Source organism: Sceloporus occidentalis, unplaced genomic scaffold, assembly GCF_023333645.1.
Source record: "Sceloporus occidentalis isolate IW3139 unplaced genomic scaffold, rSceOcc1.0.p SCAF_74, whole genome shotgun sequence".
NCBI classification, from domain to species: domain Eukaryota; kingdom Metazoa; phylum Chordata; class Lepidosauria; order Squamata; family Phrynosomatidae; genus Sceloporus; species Sceloporus occidentalis.
This window is the reverse complement of record NW_028317054.1, coordinates 2290495-2307573: the sequence shown is the minus strand read 5'-3', so window position 1 is coordinate 2307573 and position 17079 is coordinate 2290495. Positions and strand designations below refer to the sequence as shown.

General features: G+C 41.2%; 1 protein-coding gene across 1 annotated transcript in view; it reads right to left on the bottom strand.

The window, feature by feature from the left end:
• Positions 1–17079, bottom strand: part of LOC149285944 (E3 ubiquitin-protein ligase UBR3-like) — a 59792-nt gene that overhangs the window by 5932 nt on the left and 36781 nt on the right. The window contains exons 29-33 of the mRNA XM_089494665.1: positions 16736–16948; positions 15642–15778; positions 12416–12501; positions 8938–9043; positions 5739–5839 (exon numbers count right to left, since the gene is read on the bottom strand). Coding sequence (XP_089350791.1) covers positions 5739–5839; positions 8938–9043; positions 12416–12501; positions 15642–15778; positions 16736–16948 — 643 coding nt within the window. The remainder of the gene's footprint in view (positions 1–5738; positions 5840–8937; positions 9044–12415; positions 12502–15641; positions 15779–16735; positions 16949–17079) is intronic.

Here is a 17079-nt window from a genome sequence, read left to right as displayed (position 1 = left end):
AGAAGAAAAAAACAATGTAAAGTAAGTTAACTTTATAAAGGTGTATATAACTAATAAAAGTAATTGTTATCCATTTAGGTGTGCCCCAATATTCAGAGAGCCCAACCTCTATACCAAGCATTTCCACCACTGGGGTACTTGGAACAGCAGGAAAAAAACCAAGCAGATCAGATGGATGAGCATTTAAAAAAAAAATAATCTAATTTAGTAACTCAAATAGTTTGATGCATTTTTACTTGCAAATGAACATGAAATAAGCTGCAGATCTAATGGTGAACATTAATGTTTACTCAACAAGGTCAAAAAGCGGAAGCAGGCTGTCGGTCCTCACACGTGTGGGCATTGGCATCATTGTCTTTTATTTGGTATCTAAGACTGTGGGTTTTCTCTTGGGATATTTCCCAAATATCGAAAAGGGCAAGAACTTGTCAGGGTCCCTCACTCCAGCCTGTCCCATAAAAGAGCAATCCACCTATCCGCGGGATGCACAGGTGGTACAGAACGTGCAGCAACAAGTTCGGCCGTCATTAAAACCAATGGGGACTGAAACAGCAATTCACGGGGGCAGAGAGTTCCTTGTTAAATGATTAAGCACAGATGCTGTCAATACAACTATTTCCCTCGTGGACTTCTAACAAACAGGAAAGGCTACCCTTTTAACTTATTTTTGGGTAAGGACATTACCCCCTCTTTTTTGCACTGTAACTTGGTGACAATGATATAGACTAGAGAAGAGCGTGCCATCGCTGGGGCTTTACAGCAATCTCATCGACAAGGAACGCTCAAAGCTGGCATTTCGTTTTATTAGTCCCTGGAGCGGCCCCATGAATCAGAAGAGCTGTACGGTAAATTTAGAACATTATTGAATATTGCCATCCTAGCTGGACATTCCACTTACAAGAACACATGAATAAACAGCAATGGCCGGTGCTAAAAGTGCCAAATCATTCTTAGAGCAGATTGACAGTAACAGAGCTACAAGCTTGCTAAAGCAGATGTGCAAATAAATACCGTCTCCATACATGCCTCACAGTAAAAGGAACCTAGCCGTGATGTAATCGTGATGTAAGACGACTACATTCTCACTTTGAACATGCAATCAATTTTATTTCTCCAACAAACAGTAACATTGTTTATCAGGAAAAATGATGGCATTAGCCGTGGGAGCCATTTGTTGTGTAGCAAACTACAGCAGCGGGTCGGTTAGTTCCTTTGTTGGTCTCCACGTGCGACTGTTGGACATATACAGGACCAGAAGGACTTCACAATTCTAAGACAGCAGCTTCAGGTTACATCAAACTCTGTATACGCTGCAGCTATGAGCGATTATGTGCTGTGATCACAAACGCAATCTCTGGAAGCCTTCCCAGGATTCCCTGTGTACTGTGGGTCGAGCCACGCTGGATGCATGCACTATACCATGCTATTTCATGTAGCCAGGCCCGGACTGGCCATCGGGCAAACCGGGCGTTTGCCCGGTGGGCCGGATTGATTTAGGGGCTGATGGAGCTGCAGCTCCAGGCCCCTACCTTAAAATAGGCCCAGTCAGGACCGAACTGACTGGGCCTATGCAGCCTCTACGGCCGCATTAACGCAGGGCATAAGGGGCACCATGTTAAATAAAGTTTTTGTTAACTTTATTTAACATGGAGGATGTCAAATAAAGTTAAAAAAAAAAAAAACACCAGAAGTTTTAATGTAAGCCCTGTGCGGCCGCAGACCCCTAAGGCCGGCCCTGGTGGGGGCTTCCCGGCCCCTTAGAATGGCGGACACGGTCGCAGATGCGGCGGGCTGAAGGGGCAGGTGCCCCTTATGCCCTGCGTTAATGCGGCCGTAGAGGCCGCATAGGCCCAGTCAGTCCGGTCCGGCCGCAGTTGCTGCTTGCTCCGGCAACAAGGTAAGTAGGGTGAGGGAGGGGGGTGCAGTGAGAAGGGGCAGAGGGGGGTTAGTGAGAAATGGGGAGAAGGGATAGATGTGGAGAGGGGGTACATAGTGAGAAGGGGCAGATAAGATGGGGAGAGGGGGTAGTGTGAATACGTATGAGAATGAATGAATAAATGTGTGGATGAATTGTGTGAATGCGTATGACAATTAATGAATTCATGTGTGGATGAATTGCTTGAATGATTTGTGAGACTGCATTAATGAATGTGTTAATGATTTGTGCGAATGAGTAAATGCAAAGATGGTACATGAAGGGTGGGCTTTAACAATAAATAAATAAATATGGGTTGCTTGGGCTTAAATGCCCGGGCCTATTTTTTGTCCCAGTCCGGGCCTGCATGTAGCACATATATATATATTATATATATATCCATTTACTAAGGGTGTAACCGAGGGCTGGAAGTTCAGCTGGCTCTTGTCTCAATGCAGGGAGTCTTTTTGAAAGCCAGCTATGCATTCTATAGGTTCAAGCCCACAATATAGAGTTTAGTCCTTGGTCCTGCACCTCCCTGCTTAGTGAGAACATCTTATAATGTACTCAATTTCCAGAACCCGCACAGAGGAGATTTTATCATACTATTGATTTATTAGTTACTTAGCATTTAATGAAAGATGGACGGGTAACCATATTCACAGAAACGCTAACTTTGATAGCCCGAAGAAAAAAAGGAACCAAACAAGGGCCGACTGGATGTTGTGCAGCACTGGAGTCATGGGATTGATGCAGCTCGTGTAACGGCAGACTTTAGTAACAGAAGCCGTCTACCAAATATAATATGTTGCGGGCATCGGATGAATTATCTTCTCAAACTGGACTGTTCATGGGGAAAAAGCAAGACTCTTCACATTATAAGCGAAGTACACCGAAGCATCGCCACGGTTTCTGCTGATCACCGCGTTCTCCGTTGTGTAAAAGGCTAATTTGCTCTTTGTGTGATAAATGCTAACAGTACAGGAGTGAAGCCAAAAGCCTTCCGCTTCTGGAGCCAAACACCGCATCCAACAGGGTTCCCTCTGCAGCCGCGATGAACGATAACACAGGCACCGGATGAAGTTGCTTACAAAGCTTTGGCTCCTGCATACATGCGATTAACGAGTTCATTTAAATTGAGATGCTTAAGTATATTACATGTGAGTACAAGCAACGGAACCCCCACAGCAATGTATGGACTGCTGAACTATGCAATCTCAATCTAAATTCACCATTAAAACATATCAGCACGATTATATTTTCCATTTGTACTGTTTAATAAGTTCTCGGTAGCAACAATTTGGTATTGCTGTGAATGAAATGTATCATGTCATTGTGAAGATAGAACCAAACGGGCATTCGTACCTAGTCTAAATGTACAAAGGGCACTAGCGTCACGCTATAAAGAAATGACTTGCATAGAGAATTCATTCGGCTTTAGTACCGACTGCCTGACATTGAGAAACCAGGAACGTAACTCGTCATCTCAAGTTAGCATCTTTCCTACTGTCCTCATTATAAATACGACAGGTAAAGAATGAGGCGTTTATCACAACAAGGAAGAAAGGAAAAAAACAATAGTGTAGAATGGCAGATATTATAACAAATGTGTGATATGTGTATAAATGTGGCACACGAGCTTATTATAAATAAGTACACGGACGGTGCGGGGGGAGCAAATATTCAGACTAATTCATTACGATTCATTGCTGTCACAGCAGGTGTACAAACCATTGAGACATTTGGGATATACGTACTGGTAGATTGATGGGAATTGCCATCTAGGAATATATCAATATTTTAATTTCATTTCGGAATAGTGCTAAATACATATTATATGCTCTTTACTTATGTCTAGTTTTATTCACACATTCATCTGTAAAATAATTTTGGAAAACCAAAACATGGCGCCAAGATGAAATCTTACAAACGAATGCTTTTACCATGTATTTTTACAATATGGGTCGCACGACATGCGCGGCGCAGGCACCTTACTCCTGCCTGGAGCACTTTCTGTAAATCAATAGGAATGAAGCCCAAGAACCGATCTGACCTCGATCATAAACGGCTCAACTATAATAAAAGGTTTAATTTGTGATGTTCTCTCATGGCGATGGGTTCAGATCAATTTTCCCATGGAATGAACAGACTGAGTGCTATAATGGCATTTACTTTGCCGTAATCAATATAGGATTGAAAGAGATACCAAGCCCATCTAACAGCTAATAAGGCAGTTAGCGCTATTCCCAGAGCAGCACTTCAAGGGCAATAGAGACTTTCTTATACTAATGCCTTTAAATAACCATTTTCTTGGGATCAGGACACAGAATGAACGCAGTACATAACGTTTAACTTGAGATTAAAAGCACCATCAAAAACTTCAGATTATTATACTGGTAACCAACGTGAAACCCAGCCTTCAAAGACCAATCTGTTCCATTACGATGCTGGACTTTTACGCGAAAACAAAGCAACTGAAATCAAATAAGCATTTCGGGCTACTGGCACCTCCTGGGTGGCCTATGACAACAAAGTTGGCGGTATTTTTGATAAATGCCTTTAACAGATCAACACAGCCAACATCTCGGGAGCCATAAGACAGACTGTCCGTCAGTACATTTGGAGCCAACTGGTTTAAAATAGAGAAATAATGGTAAATGAAAAAAAATGACACACAATTTTACATTGAGTAATTACTTCCTACTGAACAATTCTGCTAAACATTAGAAGGACGTAGATATAAACACTGTTTGCCGTGAATTCCCGTACTAAAGGACAATCCGATGTCCATTCAGTTGCGTGAATCCTCTGAATTTGTATCAGGGGATCTGGCAATGAGTACGTTTGGAACAAGGATCAACAGCGAGTATGAAATACTTGTGTGCCGCGAATAAACGTACGAGACTCGATTATTTAAAGGGGGACACTATTTTCATCACCTCAATAAAATCTAAGTAAATCAGTGTCCAACTCCAGGGATAAAATGGCTGTCGTATAGGTAACCTCTGTATTCCTTTTTGAAAGCAGACGAAGACTGGAAATGTGATCTCCCCGCAGTCTGCATCTTAACAGAGGACATAAGAAACATAGATTCCTTCTAAAGTCTTTTCACAGACCGGCTGCTACATCATTTGCTTTGAAACACGAAGACGTAAACTCTCTTTATAAAACACACATTATTTCCTGATGCTGTAGCCCCATTCATTATAACAACGTGCCTGAAAACAAGGCATGGAGTGACTACAAGCTTTTTAATTTTGCTTTATCTTTATAACGATAGCAGTCTATATAAAACAAACAGCCCAGCGATTCATACACTTCTCAACGCATCCAATTAATGACATTGCCGCAATTAAACAGGTTTTGGTTGATGTTAATGCTAATATATTTCGTGGTATCATTAAAGTAATTATCTCTGGAACGGACCTCCACCTTTACAGGACGGCAGCTGCGTGCTTTCTGAATTTAGAAACAACTTGATGGCTTTCACCCCTAGGCGTACGGATGAACTAGAAATATTAAAGTGCCCCTTATGAACGAAATCTTTGAAATTCAAGGTCATGCAAAGCATGCGAGGACAGCTCTGTGATCCAGATGCTTTATTTCTTTTTCTTCTCGCTGTATTGAATGGCTGCTAAAGGGCGATGACAGGGGGACACAGATAAGCCGGTCAAACCACGAGTGAATTTCCAGTCCAATGTCACTTTACTGATAAGGCACAATCATTATTTCTGTCGACATATCACACAGAATAGGATTTGCGGTGTTTTGTCCTTTTTTTGCCTCTTGATCAAATATATAACATGGTGTCTTATTTACATACCTTTCCGGAGAGGCTGGGGCATGGTCAAAACTTGAATGAGTAAAAGCGAGGTCACATCTCGGAACAGTAATGGAACCTCAGCCCGGTCGTCATTGTTTGATCTGGAGAAACAAAAAAGAGACATATTCCAAAATGTATTTGTTTTTCCAGTTTATTAACACATCTACGGACATAATTCGGATGATCGCTTCAACTACAAATCACGCTTCTTGGGGATTTTAATGTAAAAGAACAAAGAACAATTTAGACATACTCTGAACACTATGCGCACTCCAATGCATATGACAGCTTTGTGCGGCCCCTGTTGCAAACGCATAAGAGGGTCTACAGAATCCCCCCTATGCATTTGCCCATTTCTCTACTCCCCAGCTAGTAGTCGCGCAGGAGATGCCAGCCCGACCCAAACTCACCACCAGTCAGCATCCCCACCGACTGAGAATGCTGAGGATAGGGGGTCTGTGCGAATGTCCGGTTTAGTAGCCATTTCGAGGTTAGAATCATCAGACCACAGGGGAAGAGGACGGCAGCAGGGCTGCAGTTTCTACTACAAAGGTATTGATTGTTTTACATATGTATTCTTCCAAAACTGAAAAGTAAAGTACTCAGACTAGTTTAATGTGCATTTTTTTTTTTGGAAGGGCTGGCAGGGACACTAAACTGGCCCTTTAAATGACAATAAAGATAAAGACAACAAAATAGGTTAAACAAACAAGAGAGTGTTAATGGAAACATCAACCCCATTGTACTCCAGAGAGCACGATTCCTGGCACCACCAACTGGGTCAGAAATTGCAATCACAGTGGTACGCTCAATGGTTTTAGACAAAAAAAAACAAACCCAAAAACGCCCCTTTGGAGATTTACAAATTCATGAGCAAGCAGTTTGAAGACTCTCAGATGGCGTTCTCTGCTGGCTGAGCAGTCCGTACTGAATAAATGCATTTAAAAGCCAATAGCAGAAGCGGAAAAGCAAGATTTAAAAAGAAAAAAAACATGAAACTTTCGAATGAGTTATATTTAAAGCAGAGCTTGCACATTTAAAAGTTTAAATCACCACACTGTACAGAGTAGCCAGTGCAGATCACCAGCTTTAGAGTATTAATAAACCTTCCAACATTATACAATTATGGAAACAATTCTCCAAATTCTCCATGAAATGCGGATTTCCATTTATTTTAGCAGCTAAATCTGATGTTTTACTAATATGGTAAAGAGGTAGGGGGTACTTAAGCAATTAAGGGCTCCCATAAACGGAACAATTGCATCGCATAGAGATTGGGAGACCTGAAAATAAAAAACAGGACAAACCAAGGAGCTTCCAAGCTACCAAAAAGTTCTTCTAAACGCAACAACTCTCTATGGAATTGGCATAGAACTCCGCAGCGCTGGTCGGAAACGGTAATGCTAAAATTTGTTAAAACAGTAAAATAGTTAATAGGTCCGCTCTCGCTGATTTTTTTTTTGGAGTCCACACCAATTTCTTCCCTACAAGGACATTAGGTCAAAAAGATACTTATTTAGGGCAGAGCTCCATGACAAGTGATAATTTCCACTTAACTGTCCCTTAAACGAAGCAAAATGAAGGCCAAAACTTTGTTTCTTCATCCCCATTACGACACAATGAATGAACTTTTGATCTGATTTGGAGGTGTTGCGACACTCTTCCTGAGGAGCTCTTCTGAACGCAGGGTACGGTGGGACCGCCGAAATACCCGGACCCTCTTTCTCGATGAGACGTATGGTATAACACGTGCTATAAACAGCATACTTCACAATTTAGTGAATAGACTCTTGCTTTACTCCAGTTAGCGACCTCATTCATGTTCAGACGGGAAAGAACACATTCAGCCAACTACAATAACATTTCCTAAAAAAACTAAAATTATATATGTGAGGCAGCACTACTGAGCGATTATGACTTAATCTGCTGTTTGTTCGCCAACGCCTGCCAGCAGCAGAGGAGCTAATGCGTTTCTTTCCCATGGTTTGTACCCAAATAGTCTTCATTCATCATGTGACCTACAGTGTCTTAAGAAATTCTAAACAGAGTCGCACGAATATCCCGGGTTGAAGATAATGGGCTGCGCGGAAAAATAAAGAAACTACCCAAGGACTAAAAATATTCAAACGGCATCTCACGCAGGGGATTAATGCCGGGAGTAGAAGAAAAGGGTTTAGGAAATTTAATTAACGAAATATGGAAAATCATTCTGCTCCCCTATTGAAATGCTACAAAGCTGGAAGATAAATCTCAAAAATAAATTAAACATCAAACTTTTGGACGCCAACTCCATATGAGATAAACACCAAAGCACCAATCATGGACAACAAATGGCCAGCACCGCTAGATGTAATGTGGGGAGAAATAACATATACATATACACAATACAGCGTTTAATATATATTACGCCCTCTGATTTTTTTTTAGTTTATGTATTAGTTTGTTTCATTACATACAGGTAATCCTTTATCAATGCATAGATTTGTTTATTTATAAACAGGCACATCCCAATCCCTAAATATGCACAAAGTATACACACTTCTGTACTCTTCCCCTTCTACTTGACTATGCTGCCCGACGCTTTCCACAATTTTTCACACCGATGGCGGTTCAACTCACGCACTTATGAGATCAGCGGCAAGTATGTGACTTGAACTCCTCTTAAAGTCAAGAGGTACAGCTTTCTAACTTCAATAGAAAAATGTAATCATGCATCTATCTGATCTATCGGCGTTGCTGTAAAATGCGGCGGGGTCAACATAGAGTTTGTTGTGCATTTTACTTACTGCACTGGACTTTATGTCTAAACATCTTGTAAAAAAAAAAGTAGCTTATAACTAAGTATTTGCTGCTTTTTTAAAATTTAGGATAGTTCGGAAAATAACTGCTGATACTGATAAACTGATACTTACTGGATTAGTTAAAATTCTGAAAGAATGCTTCACTTGCTCTCAGATCACTTATTCCGCCGTTTTAATCTAAACTAATTTGTGAAGGCAGCATCAGAAGAGTGGGAAGAAGGCAGATGAAGTCAGGTCAAGACGATAAATAATTGGGATAGCAGAATTAAAATTATAAAACTACATAACTAATCTGAATCTGAAATATATGGAGCAGTATGGAAAATAAATTTAATTTGGTACATTTCACAAAGCAGGTTTTACCCAAAAAAATATATACTCTGCGTGCAAAAACTTACTCTGAAGATTTATTCTGCAGAATTTGAGTCAGTTTCTTCCATGGATTGTATTCCGAATCAATGCTGTAGAGCCGCATGTGCATGGCCAGTACATGAAACAGTTGATCTGCAAAATAAACCAGGCGTATTTTTTAACAAAACAGATTTCATTATAATTAAAACAGCAGAGAGCCTTCCTGGAACACGACCGGCACATACAGGCTTTATTCCCCGGAGAAACTGTCAATTATCCAAATGCTCTGTAAATCAAAACATTTCATTTGGTAAATTCCTTCTTGTAAAATAAGCCCACACAGGTTACTGCTGAAGTCCCATGGAGAAGATATTTTCAGCTTGAGCATACAATCCAGCGCTGTATGCAGTAATGAAGGTTTGCGCTGACAAAAAACGGCTTCTCATTTAAAAAAAAAAAAATATATATTATAAAAATAGCCTTTAATGTTTTTAAAGCTCCCAATGTGTGTATATCACACAATCAAATATCATATCAGGTGAAGTAGTCAGAGATTTAACCTCTTATAACATAGAAACGTCAGCTTATTCTGCGGAAGTATGGAATATTCACCAGGCGGCACCAACACGCAGGAGGAAATATGTTCTTACATCTCCAGATAAAGCGAGCGGTAAAATGTGTGATTAGAAACGCAATATACAGGTCGTTGTCATTTTAAAATGGGAATAAGTAATGGCGGTTTCTTTACATAGTGGATTTTCTTTTAATCTGACGGTGGGTGCGCACGGATAGGTAGAGATAGAGAAAAAAAAAGGTTGAAGTAAGTAGTTATCCAAACTTGGGCTGAAAGAATAAAAATCAGAGTGTGTAAAACCATAAAAATAGTAGACGGTTATTCACTAAACTAGGAGTTGAGGTTTCCAACAATCCATTACAAAGAGTTAAGCAAATGTCTTCTGCAAGAGGACCGTTTTCCGACTTATTGGAAAAGTTGAAATCAACGGACTTAATATACTTTTTTCCACGTTTATGTAAGATTTCTTTGAATACTATCAATTCCGGGTGAGGTTTGGCTGAATCAACAGATGTCATGAGTAACTCATATAACGTAGTGGATGCATGGAAGGGTAACCCAGCAGAGGTGGTTAGTTTCTTTGTTTAAGCATTCAATGAGTTAATCTGAGGTTGATGTAAATGTGTTTTTGTGCATGCCCTCTGTATCTGTTCTGGCTAGAGGTGTCATCTTCCCAAAGGACCCCTGTGGTGATTCATGGCCTCACAGATAAGGACCCTGAGTTATAGGAATTCCATTCCTATCTTAAGTGGAGGGGTTTCCATCACCTTTACCCCACCATAACTTATTGGCACATCAAAGATGGGACCCGATTCTTGGGGATGGTGTCATATAATCAGTCATGTGGTCAGAGGGGCGTTTGCTTGCAAAAGTCTGATTTAGGGACAAAGCAGCAACCTCAAAGCAGAACTCCATGATATACTCTGATCGGAACAACATCACAAGAAACCATCTGGACTTAAGGAGTTCCCACAGGCCTACTTATTGGAGAAACTCGTGAGTGAGGGTCCTGTGTTTAAGTCCTATTGTTTTTAAGAACTGTTTGCTGTTTTATTTTTCTTTTGTATGTCTTGTTTTTGTAATTCTGGCACTGTGTGATCTTTGTCTTTTTGTTATTAAAATATTCATAATCCAAGTCTGTCTTTGGGCTCTAGTATCGATATCCACAAACCCTAAGAGAGGATAACACGTTACCATATTGTTATTAAGTTCTACAGGATATATATATATATATATGTTAGTTGCCCGGGGTGGGTTGATATATATATAGAGATAAAGGTTCTAATTCGGATTTCTCACGAATCCGGTATCAAAATCGTGAGTGGTGGCAGACTACCTGGGGGGATACAGGCAGGATTTGGGGGTTCATTTGGTGTAACTTATGCCTTGTTAAGGGGTGAAGTTAGTAAATCCAGAGGCCTGGTGCTATTAACCCCTTCATGCCCACGCCCTCCACACAGTCACGGCTTGGCAAGTAGTCCTGACCGTGACAACAGACTTTACTACATTGTAAATAACAATGTATATTATAAGAAGAAAAACGTAAAATCTCATGTACGCAACATGACTTTCCTTCCACTTCACTCCTCACGTGGCTAAAAAAAAAAAAATGGAACATCTGAACAAAGAACGGATAGACGAATTATCCAGAAAGTAAACTGTTAAATTTGATGGGTTGTGTCCGATTATTCACCTTGTCACTATGTTCCAGGAGCTAAGGACGGTAGGTCCATCAATCATTCCTAATTTACATTTCCCCAGAGAAGCGCTCGTCGTAGCTCAATCTACTAAAACAGTACTTGACCTATTTGTTCCAACCGTTTTCCCTAATGCTTTTCTCTGTACCAGCTCACCTGGGAGAGCACGCTGCGTTTAAAGCAACATCTAATCGACAAAGTTAACAATTCTTACATGGCTATAATGGAGTGCTGTGCTTAATCACAGCAAAGACACCTCATTACCAAGGCTTTTAAAATATGTAGAAGAGGAGCGTATTTTTCAAAAGGCTATTAATTGACTGCACAGTCTCTTTATTGCCAGGGACTAGGAGCAGGCATTCAACTCATGTTCATGCCTTCATCTCTCTATTGTTCCCATCAAGACAAAACTGTGTCTACAAGGGATGCAAATGTGCAAAAGTCTGTTAAACTCTACTATGGCAATAGCATAGATCCAAAATTTCAGGTGTCCAAATCAGGATCGGCTGTGGCCGACATGTCCAACTCTAGGGGAGGGGGGGGTCTGGTTAGGGGTGCCCACCATACCTGAAGTGCCACTTTGGTGCGTTCATCTTAAGCGTCAAGAGGTAGCCCCACGAGAGCAGCAATGGAGGTCTGTGCCGCACCAGCAGAGACATCCCATGATGTTACAGAGGTTCTGCACCACCAGTCCATGATACGGACAATGGGTGGTGACCCAAGACAGTGCCAGAGAGTCTGGCGGATGGGTAGGTATACCTTAAATTCTTCTGTTGGCAACGCCTCCAGTGAAAAGTAGAGCTTAAGGGAGTGAGAACAGCTTAGCAAAAAACACTAAACATTATTATTGCCAGGTTGTGTGATATATCCGTGCATAAATCACATCAGTTTTTCTCTTCTGTTGTCTTTTTCCCCATGAAGATTCAATACTGGAAGAATTATAATCACTGTTCAGTATAAGGGATGTAAGTAAAAAGGGTCCTGGCACCTAGTTAGTGAATAAAAACCAAAACCCCTATCTAAACATTTAGCTTAAGTAAATAATTAGATCATGGAACTGGTCCTATAGGACAAAAGGACATATTTCCTAAATCATGGAAATTAGAAATGAATTATATATATTATATAATCCGCGGTGTCCCTATAACACATTTTGAAAAACCCTTTACCAACGCTTCCCTGTTACCTTCTGGTAACACGTTCTGGGCAAGAAATAAAAGAATTACAAAAGAATATAAAGATTTTAGAACATACTTAAACAGGATCTTTTCCCAGCAGGACTGGCACCTCCAGAACACAAGTTATCTCCGCGAAGGACAAGTTCCAGTTCCAGATTTGTTCTAGTAAGAAAATAAACATACACAATGTTAATGCTATTCTTAAAATGTTTAGGTATCTCTTTAAGCAGGCATGTCAGGTTGTTGTTTTAACTCTTTCACTCACACCCTCTTCCCAAGGATCACAAATTATTTAATGAATAAATCATTTACACTTACAGTGCATTTTGTGGCAGCTGGGCTCGGCTTTAAACTCAGCAGCCGCACAAAATGTACGCAGTAGATCGGTGTAGCCGGGTCCGACTATGTACTTTCCTACAGAACCGCTAAACAGAAACTATACAAACTACAATTACACTTTGGGGGGGGGGGGGCAGGTGTGGGCTGTCCCTTTAACCAAATATGTGACATGGCTTGTATTCTTTTACAAATTAAGACAAAAGAACGGTCCAAACTAAAGGGCACTCTGATAGGAGCCACTCCGATCATATTAGATTACCATATTAATTAAAAGGGCTGCTGCAGCAGCACAATAACCGCAAAAATAAAAAAACCTATTCCTTGTAACGTCAGTCACCTGTAAGCAGGATTCTGCCAGCTGTCGGCAAAAGGGCTCGGGGTATCAAGTTTATATCACCAACTTTGTCATTACTGATAACTAGCTGGGATAATTATGAAAGAAGCCACACCAACCCACCTGCGTCAGTGATGGGTGTAAAAACGATGGGTTCAGTGATGGGTGTAAAAACGATGGGTTCAGTGATGGGTGTAAAAACGATGGGTTCAGTGATGGGTGTAAAAACGATGGGTTCAGTGATGGGTGTAAAAACGATGGGGTCAGTGATGGGTGTAAAAACGATGGGGTCAGTGATGGGTGTAAAAACGATGGGGTCAGTGATGGGTGTAAAAACGATGGGTTCAGTGATGGGTGTAAAAACGATGGGTTCAGTGATGGGTGTAAAAACGATGGGTTCAGTGATGGGTGTAAAAACGAATGCCACATCAGTGATGGGTTTGGCGCCGCATCAGTGTCAGAACTGCCAAAAGTGATTTTAACGTGCGACTAGCCAGTCTAATAACATCGCTGGTGTATAAGGAGTCCCTACCCACACGACTAAGTAACCGGGAGACGCCTCAGGTGTTAAATGAGGTGTTGTGCTAACAGCTGGCAACCGCTTGATCACCATGGCAATGTCAAGAAAACATCAACCGCATCCTACTCAACATTCACATTTTCATTTGTTAGCAAAAGGCTTTAACAAATAACACGAGCTCAGCACTACGTAAAAGTGCATCCCAAACGAAAACATATCTGTAGAAACGAGGTCAGGCGCACGAGAACGGCTTTAAAAGGAGAAATTCATTTTGAAAAAACGCAGAATTCTTGACACTGAGGAACAGACGTCATTTAACCCTTTCTTAGAGCAACAATAAGAGTTCCCAGTGTAACAAATATTAAATGTATTTTAAGTCTTATGTCAGCATAATATTTTTCTGATTTTTTTTTTTAAGTATATACATATATATATATATTAAAAAATATTCCTAAAAATAAGAAGGCTTTCATGTATTCAAATCAGCCAGTTTTTGCGGCTAATGCCACCCATTTCTGAAAGGATGTTTTAATCCGCTCTGCTCTTCGGGAAAAAAAGCAATTTAGAATTGATAACGTTGCTGCTCGGAGCTCCATCTGGTTTCTGCTGATAAGGGCATCTGTGTGACGGGAATTTTCCGCTCCTCAGGCAATTTCAAACGCTCACAAACTTCTAGCGGCACAGAGAACAATGGCGCAGATTCCAAGCATGCGCGAGAAGAATGTGCGAGTGTAATACGCAATGTGTACGATTTCACCCAATTTTAACCAGGTTGACTCTTAATTACAAGAAACTGATCGCTGCAAACAGAGCGAAAAGAATTCAGAAAAACGCAGAAAAATTGAGTGCATCGCCCCAACCGCAGCCCAAAACGCGCACCCATTTAGTCTGTCCAAAGGAACACCAGCCACTACATGTACGTTCATGCGTCTGATCCCTTTAAATGCTCGTGGTGTCCCCTCGCAAATTCATGGGGGCTTTCAAAATCCCCTATATGCATCCGCCCCTCCCCCGGCTATTTTCTGTGCAGGAGATGCGTCCCTCCGAATACACATCGTATACTTATGTGAACACTGGGGTCACCCCTATGTGCATGCGTGGAAAGCGCTCCCACTCGGCTAATTAATCGGTGACAACAATTGCCTGACCACAGAGGAGGAGACGGGCAGCTGTAGATCGGCACCATCTACATCACGTAAGGGCTTCTTTTATTTGGAAGAATGCATATTAATCACACATCACTTTAGAACGTATTCTTGTTTTGTGTGGCTGGTTTACAGGTGAAGGTCAATATTTTGGTGATTGTATCCTCATTAGGGCAACTTTTTATCTACATTAACTGGGAGCTTCCATAGCCCAGGGGATGAATACTTACCAAAGCAAAACCCAAGGAAATGTCCCCAAAATTAATCCAATGCCATGAGTGAGTTTGTAGTGTTTTAGAATAAAATACCATCCGGAACAAACTTTTGATGTTCCATTTGGCATTTCCTACAGTCTTACAGAAACGCAATGTAATTGCGAGGAAACATTAACAGCACCCAATGTAGGTAGATGTCGAGCTAACGGCGCAGAATTTACTCCAACTGTGCTGCTTCGGTGCAGTTGAAGTCGCATGAATGACACTAGCAGACTGCCGTCACAGCACAGAACATCTGCCGGATCATTTGTGAACGTTCGTTCTGCGTGAGTTTATGTTACTGAATGCCGACAGACAGCTTTGCTTCAGCACCAGCCACAGGCTTTAATGTTCTGGACTCATCAAAACTGGTCCAATTCCACAAGCCTTTAGCGCAATCGCACCGTCCATGCCCAGGGCTCTGCGCCCACATTTTGGAAAGGACGCTTATGTCCCAATGTCACCTTTACACATTATAGAGAGGTCATTTTATAGAGCCGTCACGACGCAACGCATGACAAGACATGCAAAACTTGCACAGAAAAAGCCGAGTTAATACAGTTTATTCCAACAGTCCTTTTTTTTCTTCAAAATGGGACAATTTAGAAGAAGTTTCTTAAATATAAAGCTGACTGCTTAACATAATCGTGAAAAAACAACAACCCCGTATTGGAAACTCAGAGGCCTGTAATAGAGATAAGACAACGTACCGGGCCACGGAATACATGAAGAGGAAGTCGTTGTCCGGAGAGCCGAGAGTTTTGCTGTAGTCTGTGTACTTCTTCTGGGTAGTGTTTTTGATGTCTTTCATGACGGCCTCCATTTCTTTGCTTAAATTGGTTTCTGACTGAAAATGAAAAGGGCATCGAATGAATGATTGAGTTACAATTGCAGAGGTAATCAACGAGAGACGGGATTATAGATGGTGGAAAGGGCTGCGTACCAGGAACACATTGAAATAGGGGATGCCAACGGTGGCTCTGATTACAAACTATGTTTTCATTAAACATATCTCTTTAAAAGGATATATCAGTTATACTGGTTTATTTCACCTTTAGAGCGTCGGTCTGCATTGAAGTGTTTGTTCATTTTGGGCAGGTTGCTCCCGGATATCCCATGCAGGCTGAACATTATGACATTTCAGCTGGGTGGCGGGGAAGGATACTGATATCAACCAGTCGCTGTTAACCTAGTGTGACCCTACTTAAAATCAACACTGGTCATAAATGGTTGGGCTGTATTCAGACAGCACTAATAACAAAATGAAGACCCAGAGGCCCTGTGCAGCCCTTGTTGCTAAAACCTCTCATAAGCCCCTGGTTTTTGTTTTTTTCCTTGCAGAAACCGGCCTACACTACGAAATGTGGCTGCGTTCATAAAGACTCATCAGACATGTCTGCGAGGTATGGACACAGCCTGCTCCAGTACAGTCAGAGACTAGCGACCGACGAAAAACGGCCCAAACGCGGACATCAGCATTGGCAGGTAATTTAGGGAATGATTGTGCAAACATTACCTTTAGTATAAGTTAGGCTCTTAAAAAACAAAAAACAATCACTTGTTATACCACGACATTCAAAGGTTAAAACACCATTTTCTCATGACCTGTTTTCCTTTAAGTAATCGCATGTAAATTTGTGTTTGGCCAATGTTTTTCTCTATCACACAAACCAAGAAAATGCCCGAGCCTTGTATCGGTTTGCACAAGATGCACAGAGTTCTATCTTAGAGGAACTATGGGAGGTCAGAGATGGAATGATGAGGTCACAGGGTGAAGTCATTAATAAGGTTCCTTTGGCCTTACACTGATGCTTACTGGGAAAGTTCCCAGCTGCTCTTGTAGCTCTTCCACCTCTCTGATGAGCTCGCGCAGGCTCTTGCTGCTGTGATTGTGATGCTGCCATCTTTCCCCGTTGTTGCTTGGAAAGCAAGGAAGGACGCTGTTTGCAAACTGCCTGCATAGAGGACACGTAAATTCTCCTTTGTCGACGGAGAAGCCCTGCAGAATTTGGTCATTCTAAAAATAAAGGGATTCATTAAAATGATATAATATAGAAAAAAGCAAAACTCTCCATACTCTCCTTTGAGTAACATCAATAACTATTATTACTATTGTTACCACTACTAGAAATAACTGCAGAGGTTAAT